Source organism: Ylistrum balloti, unplaced genomic scaffold (assembly GCF_031769215.1).
Source record: "Ylistrum balloti isolate Yb309-2 unplaced genomic scaffold, AGI_CSIRO_Ybal_v1 Utg371408, whole genome shotgun sequence".
Taxonomy (NCBI): Eukaryota; Metazoa; Mollusca; class Bivalvia; order Pectinida; family Pectinidae; genus Ylistrum; species Ylistrum balloti.
This window is the reverse complement of record NW_026782740.1, coordinates 56959-72516: the sequence shown is the minus strand read 5'-3', so window position 1 is coordinate 72516 and position 15558 is coordinate 56959. Positions and strand designations below refer to the sequence as shown.

Sequence of the window (15558 nt, the reverse complement as noted above, 5' to 3'; positions counted from 1 at the left end):
AATTTTCGACTTGGTGTCCTGAGATGTGCCGAGGATAAGGTCATCAATATTAAGCCTAATACACAGGTGAAGGTGAAGACTTACTCCGATAGAGAATTATCTTACCATCCCACTTGTGCAATAATCCAGCCAGCCACAGACTGTGTTACGTCAGAAGGTTTGGATATTACTCCTGGATTAATCTCCTACCATTACCAAGGAAATAGGAATGTGGAGGTGGAGCTTGCCAATACTACCAGTAGGTGTTTATCTGTGTCGCCCAGGGCTTTACTGTGTGAGATTACACCGGTTACCATTCTGGATAAGGATGACCAGACAGATGAAGTAGAGGAGATAGAACAGTTGATGGAGAAGATTGAGATTGATAAAGATTTTCTCTCAGCTACAGAAATTGAGAAGGGGAGACAACTCATCATGTCCTTTAAGGATATCTTCTCCAAGAATGATAAGGATATTGGATTTTCCAATGCAGTTAGACACAGGATAGACATGCATGATTCAACGCCTATCAAGCAGCGACACAGAAGGATACCCCCATCAATGTACGAGGAAGTAAAGAACCATCTCCATACTCTTCTGGACATAGGGATCATCCGTCCGTCACATAGCCCGTGGTCTTCCCAGTTGTTCTGGCCAGGAAAAAGAACGGAGAACTACGTATGTGTGTTGACTTCAGAAATCAACAAGAGGACGATACGTGATTCTTATGCTTTGCCCAGAATTGAGGACATCCTTGGGTGTTTGTCTGGAGCGAGATACTTCTCAGTCCTGGATATGAAGTCAGGCTACCACCAGGTTGAGGTTGATGACTGTCATAAGGAGCGTACAGCTTTTACAGTTGGGCCCCTTGGTTTTTATGAGTATACCAGGATGCTATTTGGCTTGTCGAACGCTCCCGCAACATACTAGTGGTTAATGGAGGAATGCCTAGGGGATCTTCATCTCAACATCTACCTGATTTACTTGGACGATCTGATTATCTTTTCAAACACTTTTGAGGAACATCTTCGCCGATTGGAAAAGGTACTTCAGAGAATAAGAGAGTGCGGTTTGAAGTTGTCTCCGAAGAAATGTAAGTTTTTCCAAAGGAGAGCAGTGTACCTTGGACATATGATTTCTGAGGAGGGAATTTCACCGGATCTGAGTAAGATTGAGAAGGTACTGAACTGGCCAGAGCCCACTACTCCAGAGGAAGTCCGTGCCTTTTTGGGCTTTGCAGGGTATTATCGAAGTTCATCAAGGACTTAGCAAAGATTGCTAAGCCCTTGAACGAGCTGTTACCTGCATGTACCAAGATTGGAGGAAAGAAGAACAAGGCAAAGAAGAAATCGGATTCCGACTGGAAATGGGGTCAAGCTGAGAAGCAAGCCTTTCAGAAGCTTAAGGACTGTTTGTCAACACCACCAGTACTTGGATATGCTCAGCCAAACCAGCCATTTGAACTACATACTGATGCTTGTGGACAGGGATTAGGAGCCGTCTTATATCAGCATCAGGGTGACAGTCTCCGCGTAATCAGCTTCGCAAGTAGAGAACTCTCCAAATCGGAACGTAACTACCCCGCCCACAAATTAGAGTTCCTTGCGCTTAAATGGGCTGTTACCGAGAAGTTTAACGACTATCTCTATGGACAACGATTCACGGTTTTCACAGACAACAACCCTTTAACATATGTCTTGACATCAGCGAAATTGGATGCAACTGGACACAGATGGGTTTCTGCGTTAGCTGCTTTTGATTTTGACATTCGTTATCGACCAGGCAAAAGAAATGCTGATACAGATGCACTTTCCAGGCTTCCGATGACCATGGATTCTGTCCGCGCAGTTAGTCAGTCCATCACTTCCTCGCTGTCCTTTGTGGAAAGTCTTTGTTCACCCGTGCAAGTTGCTGATGCCCTTGAGGATCCTTGCGTTGGTGATTTAGAGAAGATGACATCAAAGGATTGGAGAAGAGCCCAACGACAAGATGTGTTGTTGCGTCCATGGATGCAGTTAGTATCCAAGTATAGGAAACCGAATCGTCGAGATTTTCCTGCGACTAAAGAGAATTCCCAGATGTTCAAGATTGCTGACAGCTTGACGATGCGTCGTGGTGTTATATTCAAGGAGGTTAATAGAGATGGCGTATACCACTACCAGCTAGTTTTACCCTCGGCCTACATCAAGAAAGCCTTGAAAGGACTCCATGATGACATAGGACATCCTGGGAGGGACAGGGTATTATCTCTACTACGTGACAGATTCTACTGGCCCAACATGACGAAGGATGTAGAGGAGTGGGTCAACGAGTGTCCACGCTGTATCCGAGCTAAGACTTCGAGGAATGAGCGAGCACCCTTGGTTGGGATACACACTTCTCATCCGCTTGAGTTAGTGTGCATGGATTTTCTGTCTCTGGAACCATGTAAAGGAGGGTTTGCCAACGTCCTTGTTGTCACAGACCATTTTACAACATACGCGCAGGCATTTCCAACTCGAGACCAAACTGCGAAGACAACAGCTGCTACCTTTTACAACAATTTCATCATTCACTATGGTATTCCAAGACGCCTACATTCAGATCAAGGCCCAAACTTTGAAAGTGAAGTTATATCGGAACTTTGTGATCTTCTCGGGATGGAGAAATCACACACTACTCCCTACCATCCCATGGGAAATGGAATTACTGAGCAGTTTAATCGTACCCTCATCTCTATGCTTCGCACTCTGAAACCAGAAGAAAAGAAGGATTGGAAGGCATATATCCCATCTTAGTCCACGCCTACAATTGCACCCGTCATGAGTCTACTAAAGTGTCACCTTTTTATCTCATGTTTGGAAGAGAGCCTCGTCTACCATTGGACATTGTGTTTGGTTTAGGTGGACTTGTTAAAGAAGAACAGACTCTCTCCGACTACACGAAGGACCTTAAGGATCGATTAACCTTCAGTTACGACTTAGCTTCAGAGATGCTATCGAAAGCGAAGAGGCGACAGAAGGCCCATTACGACCTCAAGGTCAGAGGATTGCCTGTTAAGGTTGGAGATCGTGTATTGGTGAAGAAGCTAGCTTTTGATGGGAAGCACAAGCTGGAAGACCTTTGGGAGGAAGATGCCTGTACAGTGATTAACCAACCTAACCCGAATATTCCTGTGTTCGTAGTGGAACCAGATTCAGCAGAGGGAAGGACAAGAACCTTACACAGAAACAACCTGTTGCCTATAGGATACATTCCACACGAAGAAATGTCCTTGGATAATCTGGATAGCAAGGTTGAGCCTTCCAGGGAAAACACAAACTTAGCGCTCGCAGATATAGAAGACTCTGACAACGAGGATACAAATGTTTTATTGGCACCTTGTACAGCTGGCAGTTCGGCGTCAGATGATGAAGAAGGCGATACGGCAGTACGGGATCCGGATGACGATCCAGGCTCTCCTGTGTCTGCCACTGGTCCGCCTGGTGACGACCAGTTCTCTACTGAGGAGGGAGGACCAGCAGGTGATGCCAATAAAGACGTAAAACAAGATGATGTTCCGAAGTCAGTTGTGTCATCTACTGGTGAACTTGGGCAGGATACAGTTGTCATCCCAACTGATGATGTCTTGGACCAAGATGAATCCCTTACAGACGAGGAACATGTGTCAGAGCGTCCGGTGCCTCTTCCCCGAAGATCTACAAGATTTTCCAGACCGCCACAATGGCAAACTTCAGGTGAATTTGTAATGGGAGGAGCAAAGCCTTCGCAAGTAAATGTTGCTTCGTGGAACCTTAAGGCAAAGCTTTTGGAAAACTTGGCAAAGCAAGGTGTGTTTTCCAGAATTAATCCAGATGCTACCACTGCTTTAATCAGAATCATTTGTGATATATAAGCCTTAAACGTCTTTTCTTATTTTGATATTTATGTTTACCTTTGACAGTTTGTAATTCATTTTATCAGTGATTGCGACATTTTCACTTTATGTTTGTCGTGAATGATATTTGCTTTTAATCTATTTCAGAATTGAATATTTAGTGATGTTAATATGTAGTATGTAAGCTATTCTCTTTGATAAGTATATCAACAAATGTTGACATGGTGTGAATTATCCTTGTATAATTTAGGTGACGAGGGCGTCCCTTTTCCTTAGCGGGGGGAGGATGTAATAGGGTTAAGTTTTAGGTAATTTTTGGCCGCCGTTGTCTAGCGTCGCGCGGTTTGGATTTCCGCGTCGTCTGTGATCGTTATAAATGTATGTATATATGTTGCGTCTATATGTTTAGTTTGCCCGTGTGACGTATGTCCAGTTATTGTCTCGTTTTCGTTCTTTGGACTTTGTCTGTATTTGGCGGGTTTTTCAGTGGACAAAGGGGACATTGACCATTACGGACGATTGAAACCTCCGTCCAGATTATGAACACCTTTGTCCCGTAAATTTAATCATCTACGATCTCAATGATATCAGTCATTTGTCTACGATCATAATGAGCCCTATGTTACTTTAGGACCCTTGACCCATTGTTGGGGGTCTTTAGGGTTTAACCTAATAAACATCTGGGACCGGACCTGGTGTTCGCCCTCATGTTTTATAAAACCACCAAATTTACACCAACACCGTGGAAACACGCCATTGTTGCCCCCATGTTTAAAACATTTCATGCTCTCTGCAAAACCAAAGAGAAATCCAATAGATTAAATATTAAATATTAAGTCAGTAGATATTCAGAGAGGAGGGAGGGGGAAGAAGAGAGAGAAAAAAATGGCTTACATATGAAACTAAAATATATTTAAGTAGAGAGAAAATATTTCCTTTTTCATAGATGTTATAATAAAAAAAATAAATAAGTGAATACACCAATCATTAAAAAAAGGAAATTTGTCTGCGAGGAGAAATAATTATATAATACGTATATATTTAAGAAAGAGAACTAATGTTTCATGAGTGTAAGAAAAACTTGATGGCAAATCATATCAGTACCGATTGAAGCTTAAATATCACTTAAGTCTAATAATCTTCTCCATTTTCTCCATTTATTTTCTAAATTCTGCTGTGCAAGATCACTTTTCCTGTTAGCAATATGATTTTTGGAATGTGTAATACCCTTTGATTGAGTTTTTCAGAATATTTGGATTTCAGATTTTATGTATACATATTGTTATATATATATATAACTAAATCATGATCAGAATTTAATTAACTATCGAGTTTCCTTATAGCATTGTCATAATCTGAAGTTACCTGAAAATAAAGCTTTTCTGATTAAAAGAAAATGGAATCAATAGTGCATTAAGAAGAGTTTCAACATGAACCAAAAATTTCTGAGTTTCTCGACATTCCCACAAAGTATGAATTATTGTCTCTCTCTCCAAGTTACAGAGAGGACAGATAGGACTATTTGCTAATCCAGCGTTAAACAAATATGTATAGGATATGATTAGAATGGTATTAAAGAAAGTTATAGACATTTCGAAAAGCTGACAATCTCATTAACAAGAAGGAACGGAACGAAAAACCAGACGGGACTCAAAGTGACAACCTGCACCTTACTAACTACCAACTATAGTCCGGCAGACGGGACTTAAAAGCGGTGGTCTGTGTGAGAACTGTTCAATCTCGCACATAAAAGATCCTCCTGCGGTTTTCGATAAAAAGAGTAGGCGCCTAACGCCGCCCAGGCCCCCCCCCCCCCAGTAAATCGAAGCACAAAAAACATTCGGTATAACCCAATTTTTTACTCTATTAGAAAATGACTTGAAAGTTTCACATACAACTAGAAATTGTTGTTAACAATTTGGCGGGCTTTTCACTTCTTTGGCGACAAGTTGACCGGAAGTTGACATTTATCCTGATAACGATATATGAGAAAAGTTCCTTGTTTGTTAGTCTCTACAACATATCCAAAGATGAACTTTGAATCTTGAAACGTTAAGGAGATATAACTACATAATAACGAAGAAATACACTTTTTAAAGGTTCAAACATATTTGACCCCTGTGACCTTTAATGTCGGTCAAGGTTATTCATATTTGCAAGCCTCATAATGTAACATCTGATGATCAATATATCCCCAATATTAGTTCTCTAGCCCTTGTGAAACTTGACAAGAAGATTGTTGAACACTGGTACCCTATTTTGTATATTTGAACTTTGACCCCTTTGGGAAACCGGAAGTTGACATTTTGAGGGAAGTTTTCCTTATGACAATCACTAGGAAGTCACCACAGAAGGTTTATAATCAATTTTCATCATTGTATGCCTTTTAGAAATTGAGAAACTTTCATTTAACGATTTTTAGTTAATTGACATCTGTGACCTTGAAAGTGGGTCAATGTCATTTATATTATCAAACTTTGTTGCCATTTACATATCCTTCTTGTACATGAAATATCAAGCCTCTAGGCCTTCTAGAACTTGAGAAGTATTTCCTTAATAGCATTTTTCAACTTTGACCCCCTACCGCAAACCGGAAGTTGAATTTGAGGTACGTTTCTCTTATATCATTCGACAGGAAATGTCCACAGAATATTTATGTCCAAAGTAGAAGACTTTGGGCAGCTTAACAATGGAGAAATTACCATTTAATGATTTTTACATAATTGACCCCTGTGACCTTGAAAGTGGGTCAAGGTCATTTATATTAACAACATTGATAATTGATCAGACATCTTACACATGAAAGATCAAGACTCAAGGCTTAGCAGAACTTGAGAAGTTTGTCAAAGTTAGTAACCCGAAATTGCAGTTTTCAACTTTGACCCCTACCAGAAACCGGAAGTTCACCATTTATCTAAATTTTTTTCTGACGAAATATGTTTGCAGGGTTATGTTTATAAACTGCTTTAAGCTTAAGTCAATAGCTTGAGCCGTTATTGAGTCACAGCCATTTAGGTAAAATCGGATATGACGTCATGGCGTCCATTTTATTTTTCTGATGATTTTGTAAATGACACTAAATGGTAGAGGACATCTGGGGAAACCTTTCTGATATAAATAATTTCAAAAAAAGTCCGTTGGTAAAGATCTAGATCGAGTTTTTCCAAATTGTCGGCATTTTTAAAAGATCGAAGGAAATTTTCAAAATGGCATACAACGGAAGTGATAAACGTTACAGAAAAACTAAAATCACTAAATTCATTGGAAGGACATTCTGTATCGATGTGTTAAAGAAATTTTCAAGAAAAATAAAAAATGGAAAAAAAAATTTGTTTTCAAATTTTCAAATATTGACTCCACAGCGAGCTTTTGTATTAGACATGAACTCTGTACACTCAACGGTTTTCGAGTTACGGCCGTTTTAAAGTTTTTAACTTATGACGTCATAACAGCCATATTGGATTTTTGACCTACTTAAAAAATCTGCATCAATAATAATAATAATAATAATAAGAAGAAGAAGAAGAAGAAACATAACAAAAACAATAGGTCTTTTTACCAAATGGTGAAAAGTCCTAATAAATAAATATAATGAAAATAATAAAATAAAACAAAACAATAGGACGGCCTGGATGTTCGGCAGGACTGAAGACAAGGAGCCCGCTCCCCACTCCTCCGCCGGAAGTTCAGACACAACAACTCATCTTCAGACCAGGGAGTCGTCTCCTAAAAACACTGAACCATCACCCCATAGACGACTCCAACCCAAGAGGGGAGCACCCTCTTCACTTACTCGATTCACTCTCCGGTAGAGTGATTTATGTCTGTCCAGGAGACTTGCGAATCGAACGCACCGGGAGATTTTGAGGACAAACAATATGGCGGCCGATCATTACAATGCGGTAGTAGCTGTATTTGTGGGATCTGAAGATCAAATCGATGTTGACGAAAATGATGAGGAAGTATTAGACATTTTTAATAACGATATTTTCGTTATTAACAGTGTTTGTGCTGCACTCCTGTAAGTTCACACATTATATCATAAAGCATAAAACGCAAATATTCCCATGCAATTCCCATGATCAGTCTGATGATTGCATGAACACCCCACCCAATCTTATATTATCATCTTATCAGTGACATAATTATTATTAATTTGTATTTTGCGATAGCAATATCTTTTCAAAAAGATTGGTTTCTGTGAGAATGTCAAGGCATCTCTCTTCCCAAGAGAAATATGTAACAAGTTATGTTTTGCATTATTCATTTTTTTTTTTTTTGTTTAATTTTTGTGTTTGTTTACAGGTCTAGAGAGGATCGTCGTAGAATTATTGGGTATGTTAATAAAGTTGTTCCAGATTATAGAGAAGAGGAATTCAGGCGCATGTTTCGAGTCGGTAGGCAGACATTTGACATACTGTGTGGCTATTTTACAAATTCCCCACATTTCCCACAAAAGGAAGGATTTGGTGGACGAGAGCCTGTTGCAATAAAAACACAATTACTAGTCACCCTTTGGTACCTTGGAGGACAGGAAACTATTATAAAAATTGCTGATAGATTTGGAATGTCTGAATCTACTGTTATCATGTGCAGAAAAAAGGTAGTCAACTTCATTCTGGAACATTTGATGTCAAAATTCATTACTTGGCCAGTTGGCCAGCAAGCTCAGGAAACTGTAGACAAATTCAGCCAAAGAAATGGATTTCCAGGGATTCTGGGTTCTCTGGATGGTACCCATATTAAGATAAAAGCACCCAAACATCGACCACAAGCATATGTCAACAGGAAAAATTTTCATTCACTACAACTTCAAGCAGTGTGCAATACAGAGATGGTGTTCATTAGTTGTTTTGCTGGGTTCCCTGGAAAAACTCATGATGCTCGTGTGCTTGCTTGCTCAGATTTGTGGGACACTGGTCCAGAATTGTGTCAAAATTATCATATCATTGCTGATGCAGCATATCCATTGCAGACATGGTTATTGACGCCATACAGAGACAATGGGCATTTGACTCCTGAGCAGAGAAATTACAACTTCAAGCATTCTGCTAATCGAGTCATTATTGAGAGGGCTTTCAGCTTATTAAAAGGTAGATTTAGACGACTGCAGAACTTAGAAACCTGCCTGGTCCTCACTGCATGTGAAATAATAATGGCTTGTTGCGTGTTGCACAATATTTGTCTGCTTGAGCATGATAGTATTGAGGAGTTTCTAGATAGAAATGATGATGAAAATCATGATGGACAACCCCTCCCAGCACTTGCTTATGTAAATAATCAAGCATTGCTGAAGAGAAATAACATTGCAAGAAATCTCTAGATTAATCAAGAATCATATGCATTACCTCAATTCACCTCACCCATGGATTTTTGGATACATGTCAGAATTTGTATAGTTAATACAATGGAAAGTTTTTATTTTCATTTTCATGTGTATTGCATGTTATTCAGTGGCTCATTTTCAGTACTAAGCCTTAAATCTTATTAAATGCCTGAAAATCAAATCACCACTTGTGTCATTTTCATTTTTTTTTTTTTTTTTTTTTCAAATTTTCTTTTTTTCACTTTCTACTATTAGCCAGGGTGAAAATTATGCCATATTTAGGTAGAGGAGGAAGCACAGGTGAAAAACCACATGATATAGTTTCTGTCACTAACTTAAATAAAATATTTTGATGACCTTAGAATATACTGATCATGACAAGTCATCAATGACCTTGACATTTGACTGTAACCTTGATTCAATGACAGTGGACATGGGTCAGCTGGTTCCTTAAATTAATCTGTACAAAGTTTCATTATGTCATTAGAAGAAAATAATTAACAAGAGGCCCATGGGCCTTAACGGTCATCTGACATCAATGACATACATTTGGGTCAAGGTCATTCATTTGAACAAACTTGGTAGGGCTCCATGCCAGCATGCTATGGGCCAAATACCAACACCCTAGGCCTTTTGGTTATTGAGAAGAAGTTGTTTGAATGAAAACGACGCACGATGATCGACGAAACACTATATGGCTATAGGTCATCCTAACCCTTCGGGTCAGATGACCTAAAAAGCTGCAAATTTTGCCTCTTTCAACCACAGCGTGCAGAATATCTTGGCCATATTTCATGCTAATCTCACTATAAACAAACATTTGGGCACCCATTTCTTTGATATTGCCCTACTTACAGAGTTGCAAGTAGGATTATCATTTCTTTCTCCTCCATAATAAAGAAGAATATTTCAACACAGTTACAAATTTTAACTTGGCACTTTATTTTAACAAATAAAAAAATATAAAAACAAAATGTCGCTGTACAGAGCGAGACAGTAAAAACAAAAAATAGAAATAATAGTAAATACATGAAAAAGTAATTTTGAAAAGTATCACAAATGATTTTCATTGTAAAAAAGAAAAAATCAAGTTTCAATTACACCTACCTCATACAATTGTAATATACATAATCACTTATGCTGACTTAGCAATTGTATTGCAAAAATAAAAAGCTGGACAAAAATTGGGTAATGTATCTTCCTATTAGGATTTATGAGTAACAAAAAATATAACATTCAACATTTTCCAAAGATAAGAGTCTTTTGGGGTGGTTGGAATGTCTGACTAGAGATAAATTTTGATTTTGCTGGTTATCACTTTTCTACATATTGGGCAATTACTTAATTCTTTCGCACAGTCCATACAGGTGGCAAGGTGCCCACAATCCACTATGGCACAATCTGCATCTGCATCCATACAAACAACACACTCTGAAAAATACAAATTAAAAAAAGGGTTTTTTTATCGAATTTTATATTATGCTGATATGTCATTTCAGCATTATGCATGATCTAAAAATCATGAGATATATGCTGAAATTCAATAAAGCAAAAATGCTATAGATATATTTCTGCAGACAGAAAGCCCTATTTGGACAAATCTTGAAATAACCTGTACATGCTTGCTCTCATAAAATCCCACCATGATAAAAAGTAACCTTCTGATCAAAATATTTACCTTTTTATGATTTACTTTTTATTGCTTTTTATGGCATCAATCAAACTATTTAGGACCAATAAGCGCTCAGAGTGTTCCTTTTGCCTTCTCTCTGATTCCTTTGCTTGCATTTGTCTGTATTCGCTTTGAAATTCTCGCTGTTGTTCTGAGTGTTGTTTCAATAGGTTAATGATTTCTGAAGAATTTGTCTTCTTTGACTTTTGTTTTGAACTTTCATTGGAATCCGATTTTGAACATGAACAGTCATCTTCACCCTCTGTACTTTCAGAATCAACATCAGGAAGCTTGCGTTTTTTCACAGAGGATATTGTCACAGGGTTGACAGTTGGACAGTCTCCAAGGACATCATTTAACGCATCCTCAAATTCATAGTGCTTCTTGTCATTTCCACTCTTCTTGTTGTGGTCCTTAGTGTTTTTGAAAGCCCTAGTGATCGTTTTCCATCGACCTGATATCTGATCTGCTGTAAAACTGTAACCATGTTCTTTAAACACTGTCTCAATTTTCTGCCACAACATCTTTTTCCTAAGTAGTCCAGATGTAACTTTTGCCTCGTGTCGCTGATATTCAGAGATTAACAAGAGTGTTTGTGACTTGTTCCATGACATACATGTACCAGTAGTAGTAGATATACCTTTTGTGTTTTCTGTTGGACTGTGTTGGGACCCGTTCAAATCTGTGCTTTTAGCGTTAGTGCAATCTGTGTCCACAGATGAAACTGTAATAATACAAGGAAAAAATGTGTGTCAAATCAATACATGCATATATATTTACTATAATTATGTACACCTGACTCATAAAAAATACAGACTTCAGAATGTTAATAATTTCAGTTATCTCAGTATATAAGCTTATGAAATCATTTCTACAAAAACTGTAAAAAAACTTTTCTAGTTTTTCAAAAGCTGTAGTTTGATTCTCAAAATGAACCAAACTGTCATATTTCAACACAATATTATTTGTAACAAACTTACCATCAGCAAGGGCACATGCATGTTGGTTGTAACTGGCAACAGTAAAGAAAACTCCACCACATTCTTCACACAGTATTGCAGTATTTCTTTTGGTAGTTTCTTGGGGCTGTGCATGTGTAGACTGTGCTGTGTTAGCTAAAATAAAAAATACAGCTTCATTATGTTAGAAATCTGTACAATATAAAAAAAGACTCTAGTCTTGATTTAATACAGATCACAAAAGGCCTATAAATCAGTGATATTTTAAAAATCAACATGACCACCAGTTAAGCACCATCGTCAAAAGCAAGCTGCAACAGGACATTGCTTTATTTCTATTTCGAGTCTAAGTATACAGTGTAATTGAAACATTAGCCATAAGAAGTAACATAAGAATAAAAACTCAACATGTCACTTTGATATAACATGATGATTTTGTTTGTTTGTTTGTTGTGTTTATCGTCCTATGACTGAACAGCCAGGGTCATTTTGAGGCGGGGGCTCCTTGTAGCAGTTGGTGACTACCTCACTGAACAACATGCGGGCGGCTCGTCGCATGTCATCAAAAGCAATTAGGGTATCATGTCTTGCCCAAGGGCACAACCAACGACAGCACAGACCGGTCAGTCCTCGACTTCCCGAGAAACACAAACCGACACCGGCAGCAAGCGTCGAACTCGCACCTCGGATCTTATAACACGATGAAAAAAAAAATCCCAACAGATTTAGGCCATATAACAGTCAACTTACATAAAATATCACACCTGTAAATTAAAGCAAATTGGCACAGGAAAAAATCGTATAACGACCAAAAACAAAAATGATGCTGCCCGAAATTCCATACGACATGCACAAAAACAGCTGTCAGCTGATCCCGATATAGACACCAATTCAATCATTAGCAGATTAGACCTATGCCTATAGCATGATCCGTCTTATTATCATCATTTGACTCATAACACAAGCTAATTTACGATTTAAGCAAAGAAAAAAAGAAAAATATCTCGTTAACTCACCCTTTGAACAACTGTGTGTTGTAAAGGCCTCTCTAGTTGCAAAAAATATCCCGCAAGCCGCGCATTTAAAAAATTTGGACGCCATGTTTTTTTCTCTTAATGACGTCACTCTCCTCAACCACACCACCTCTTTCGCGGGAAGAGCCGGAAGATGTTCCGGACACTATACCGTAACATTCGATTGCTATTCCGTTTCTCCTGCAGCTCCTGGAAGAGGTTGCGCTTGGATATTTTCACAGATGGTTGCCCCATCGAGCTTTGTTGTCTTTCTGACAACCCTTGGTTTCCCTCCTCAGACCTAATTTTTCAGAAATAAAATCTGTAGTACTAATTTTCAAAAAATACTGGTCTAATCGAATATGTTCTCTTTAGTAAAATGCTGAACATTATGTTGCCTGGGTAAGGGGTGATAGAGAGGCACACAATGTCACCTGAAAAACAGGAGAACACGCCGTGTCAGTTCACACGTTTTTTAATGGCAACTCAGAACGAGGCTGCCAGAAAATCGATCGATAATATGTCACGGCATGAAGTAAGAGTTACCTCCCGTTAAACAGTAGTTACGCATTAGAACTTATTAAAACAAGTAAACAATGCCGATTGGATTAACCAAAAAAGTATAGGGGTACCTAAAATACACATTATAACAATTATTTTATACCTACAGTAGATTTGCATGTTTGAATCTCTTCGTACTGGAAATTGGTTCATGTGTTCCTTGCCTTTCAGTCTTGTACAGATAAAGCATGGGCATTATCTTAATTATTTTTTTCACATTGGTCTTCTCCCTTGTTGAAGGTGTTGAAACTTCTTTTTAACCATATTTGTGCAAGAATTTAGTAAATCTTAATCATATTTTTGTAAGAATTGAATAAATGAAATACAATACAAACATCAAATCCAAAGTCATATTAGATTAAGCACAAATGGAACGGTTTGAAATCTGCTTCTGAATTAGCCAAAATTTTGTGATTACTAATGAAATATTGCACTTACTGTGTTTATATGTACTGTGGTATTCATTGTTGATGGCGATGGAGATGCATTGGAATTTGTTTATGTACGTATTATGGTATGACAGTCTGTCAGTCTGAATACCTCAATGGAACAGCTTATTACTTTAGGCAAATGTGTCGCATTGTGACATGTCCTTGACACAAGGTCATGCCATCAATGCCAAGATCACTGTAGATTTGGATGAAATGTTCTTGTCTGGTCTGTATTTCTTACATAACTTAATGGAACAGATTCATACTTAACACTTATATTATCCATGATGTGTCAGTGGCCTTGACCTTGACCCAAGGTCCCAACAAACTTTGATAAGATTTTGGAAACTTAACACAACAGGTTTATTATTAGCTCACCTTGTCCGAAGGACCAAGGTGAGCTTATGCCATACCGTGGCATCCTGCATCCATCGTCCGTCCGTCCATCAACATTTGACTTCTCTTGAACCGACAATCGGAATTTCATCATATTTGGCAGAAAGTATCCCCAGGTCGCTGGGATTCAGATTTACACAAATGATTAGGTTGACCCCCCGGGGGCCTGAGGGACAGGGCTAAAAAGGGTCAAATTGGCTATATTCATATAATTGACTTCTTCTATGGAAACTATTATTGGAATTTCCTCATATTTGGCAGAAAGTATTCTCAGGTTGCTGGGATTCAGATTTGTACAAATGATTAAACTGACCCCCTGGGGGCCTGAGGGGCGGGGCTAAAAAGGGTCAAATTGGCTATATTTATATAATTGACTTCTTCTCTGGGACCACTGTAGTAAATTCAAATACATTTTGTAGGACATATCCCTAGGTGGCTGGGATTCAGATTGATACAAATGATGGTGCTGACCCCAGGGGCCTGAGGGGTGGGGCCAAAAGGAGTCAAATTGGCTATGTTGATAACATCAACTTTTTATCTAGAACTGCTATTGGGAAAACCCAAATGAGGTAATTTGTCATATTGCTTTAAGCATCTATTCTGGAACATATGCAAAGATGTATTACTGTTGGTCATATGAGATCCAGGTGAGCGATACAGGCCATCTGGGCCTCTTGTGTATTGTTTTAATTATTTAAATGTACCAAGTTTTGAATTATTTTTGAAATAAAATTCAGACAACTACAAATGTGACTTTCTAAAGTTCTTTTATTCCCCTCATCTGTTTGTCACACTTAACCTTGTCCTTGTTGCAATTTTTCATACATGACTGAAGGGATTTAATCAAACTTAGTGGAAAGGTAGAGCATTAAACCTAAATGTAGATGTGCATGAAGAGTTGGAGCCCGAAAGATGTTGTTACATCAGGAGCAGTAGGCTTCAGAGTGCAAGAAGTTGGTGAAAATGGGGTGATTTATTTATATTTTGTTACATGTAGAAAACATTACTTCTCTTCAATACTCCTCTAATCACGCTGACGAAAAGGTAGGGTATGTATAGATGTGCATGAAGGGAGATAATGTTCGTGAAAACTGGGGTTATTGCCCCACATGTTATTGCACGTAAAAATACTTGATGTCATTGTCGTCCTATATCACCGAAGAGAATTCAATCAAAGGTGAATAGCCAAAGCATTAATCCTAGATTTTCATTAATGGAGATGAATATTTCATTGTTCACGCAATGTTTTGCATTCTGACTTCTCCGCAGTTTTAGTACAACGTGATGTGTAGACAATTCTGATTTATTAAAAACAAATTGACAGGAGGTTAAATCTGCTGGCTAGTATGACTGCTCAAGACTATG

At 38.4% G+C, this 15558-nt stretch overlaps 2 protein-coding genes across 2 annotated transcripts; one reads left to right on the top strand and one right to left on the bottom strand.

The window, feature by feature from the left end:
- Nucleotides 1–7713: 7713 nt before the first annotated feature.
- LOC132562396 (putative nuclease HARBI1) lies at nt 7714–9287 on the top strand. The gene is made up of 2 exons (XM_060227137.1): nt 7714–7856; nt 8141–9287. The coding sequence occupies exons 1-2, from the start codon at nt 7714–7716 to the stop codon at nt 9156–9158; spliced, it is 1161 nt and encodes a 386-aa protein (XP_060083120.1). The 3' UTR covers nt 9159–9287.
- Nucleotides 9288–10432: 1145 nt separating this feature from the next.
- On the bottom strand, nt 10433–14287 carry LOC132562395 (uncharacterized). Its single transcript, XM_060227136.1, has 4 exons — nt 14176–14287; nt 11814–11948; nt 10840–11557; nt 10433–10592 (listed from the first exon to the last, which is right to left on the bottom strand). Exons 1-3 carry the CDS (start codon nt 14285–14287, stop codon nt 10851–10853), a joined length of 954 nt encoding a protein of 317 aa, XP_060083119.1. The 3' UTR covers nt 10433–10592; nt 10840–10850.
- Between the last annotated feature and the right edge of the window lie 1271 nt (nt 14288–15558).

Excerpts from the sequence above, each read along its gene's own strand:
- LOC132562396 (XM_060227137.1), top strand. The coding sequence starts at position 7,714 with ATGGCGGCCGATCATTACAATGCGGTAGTAGCTGTATTTGTGGGATCT. Across the intron at positions 7,857-8,140 it reads AGTGTTTGTGCTGCACTCCT|GTCTAGAGAGGATCGTCGTA; the intron begins GTAAGTTCACAC and ends GTTTGTTTACAG.
- LOC132562395 (XM_060227136.1), bottom strand. The coding sequence starts at position 14,287 with ATGATGAAATTCCGATTGTCGGTTCAAGAGAAGTCAAATGTTGATGGA. Across the intron at positions 11,949-14,175 it reads ACCTTGGTCCTTCGGACAAG|CTAACACAGCACAGTCTACA; the intron begins GTGAGCTAATAA and ends TTTTTATTTTAG. Across the intron at positions 11,558-11,813 it reads TGCATGTGCCCTTGCTGATG|TTTCATCTGTGGACACAGAT; the intron begins GTAAGTTTGTTA and ends GTATTATTACAG.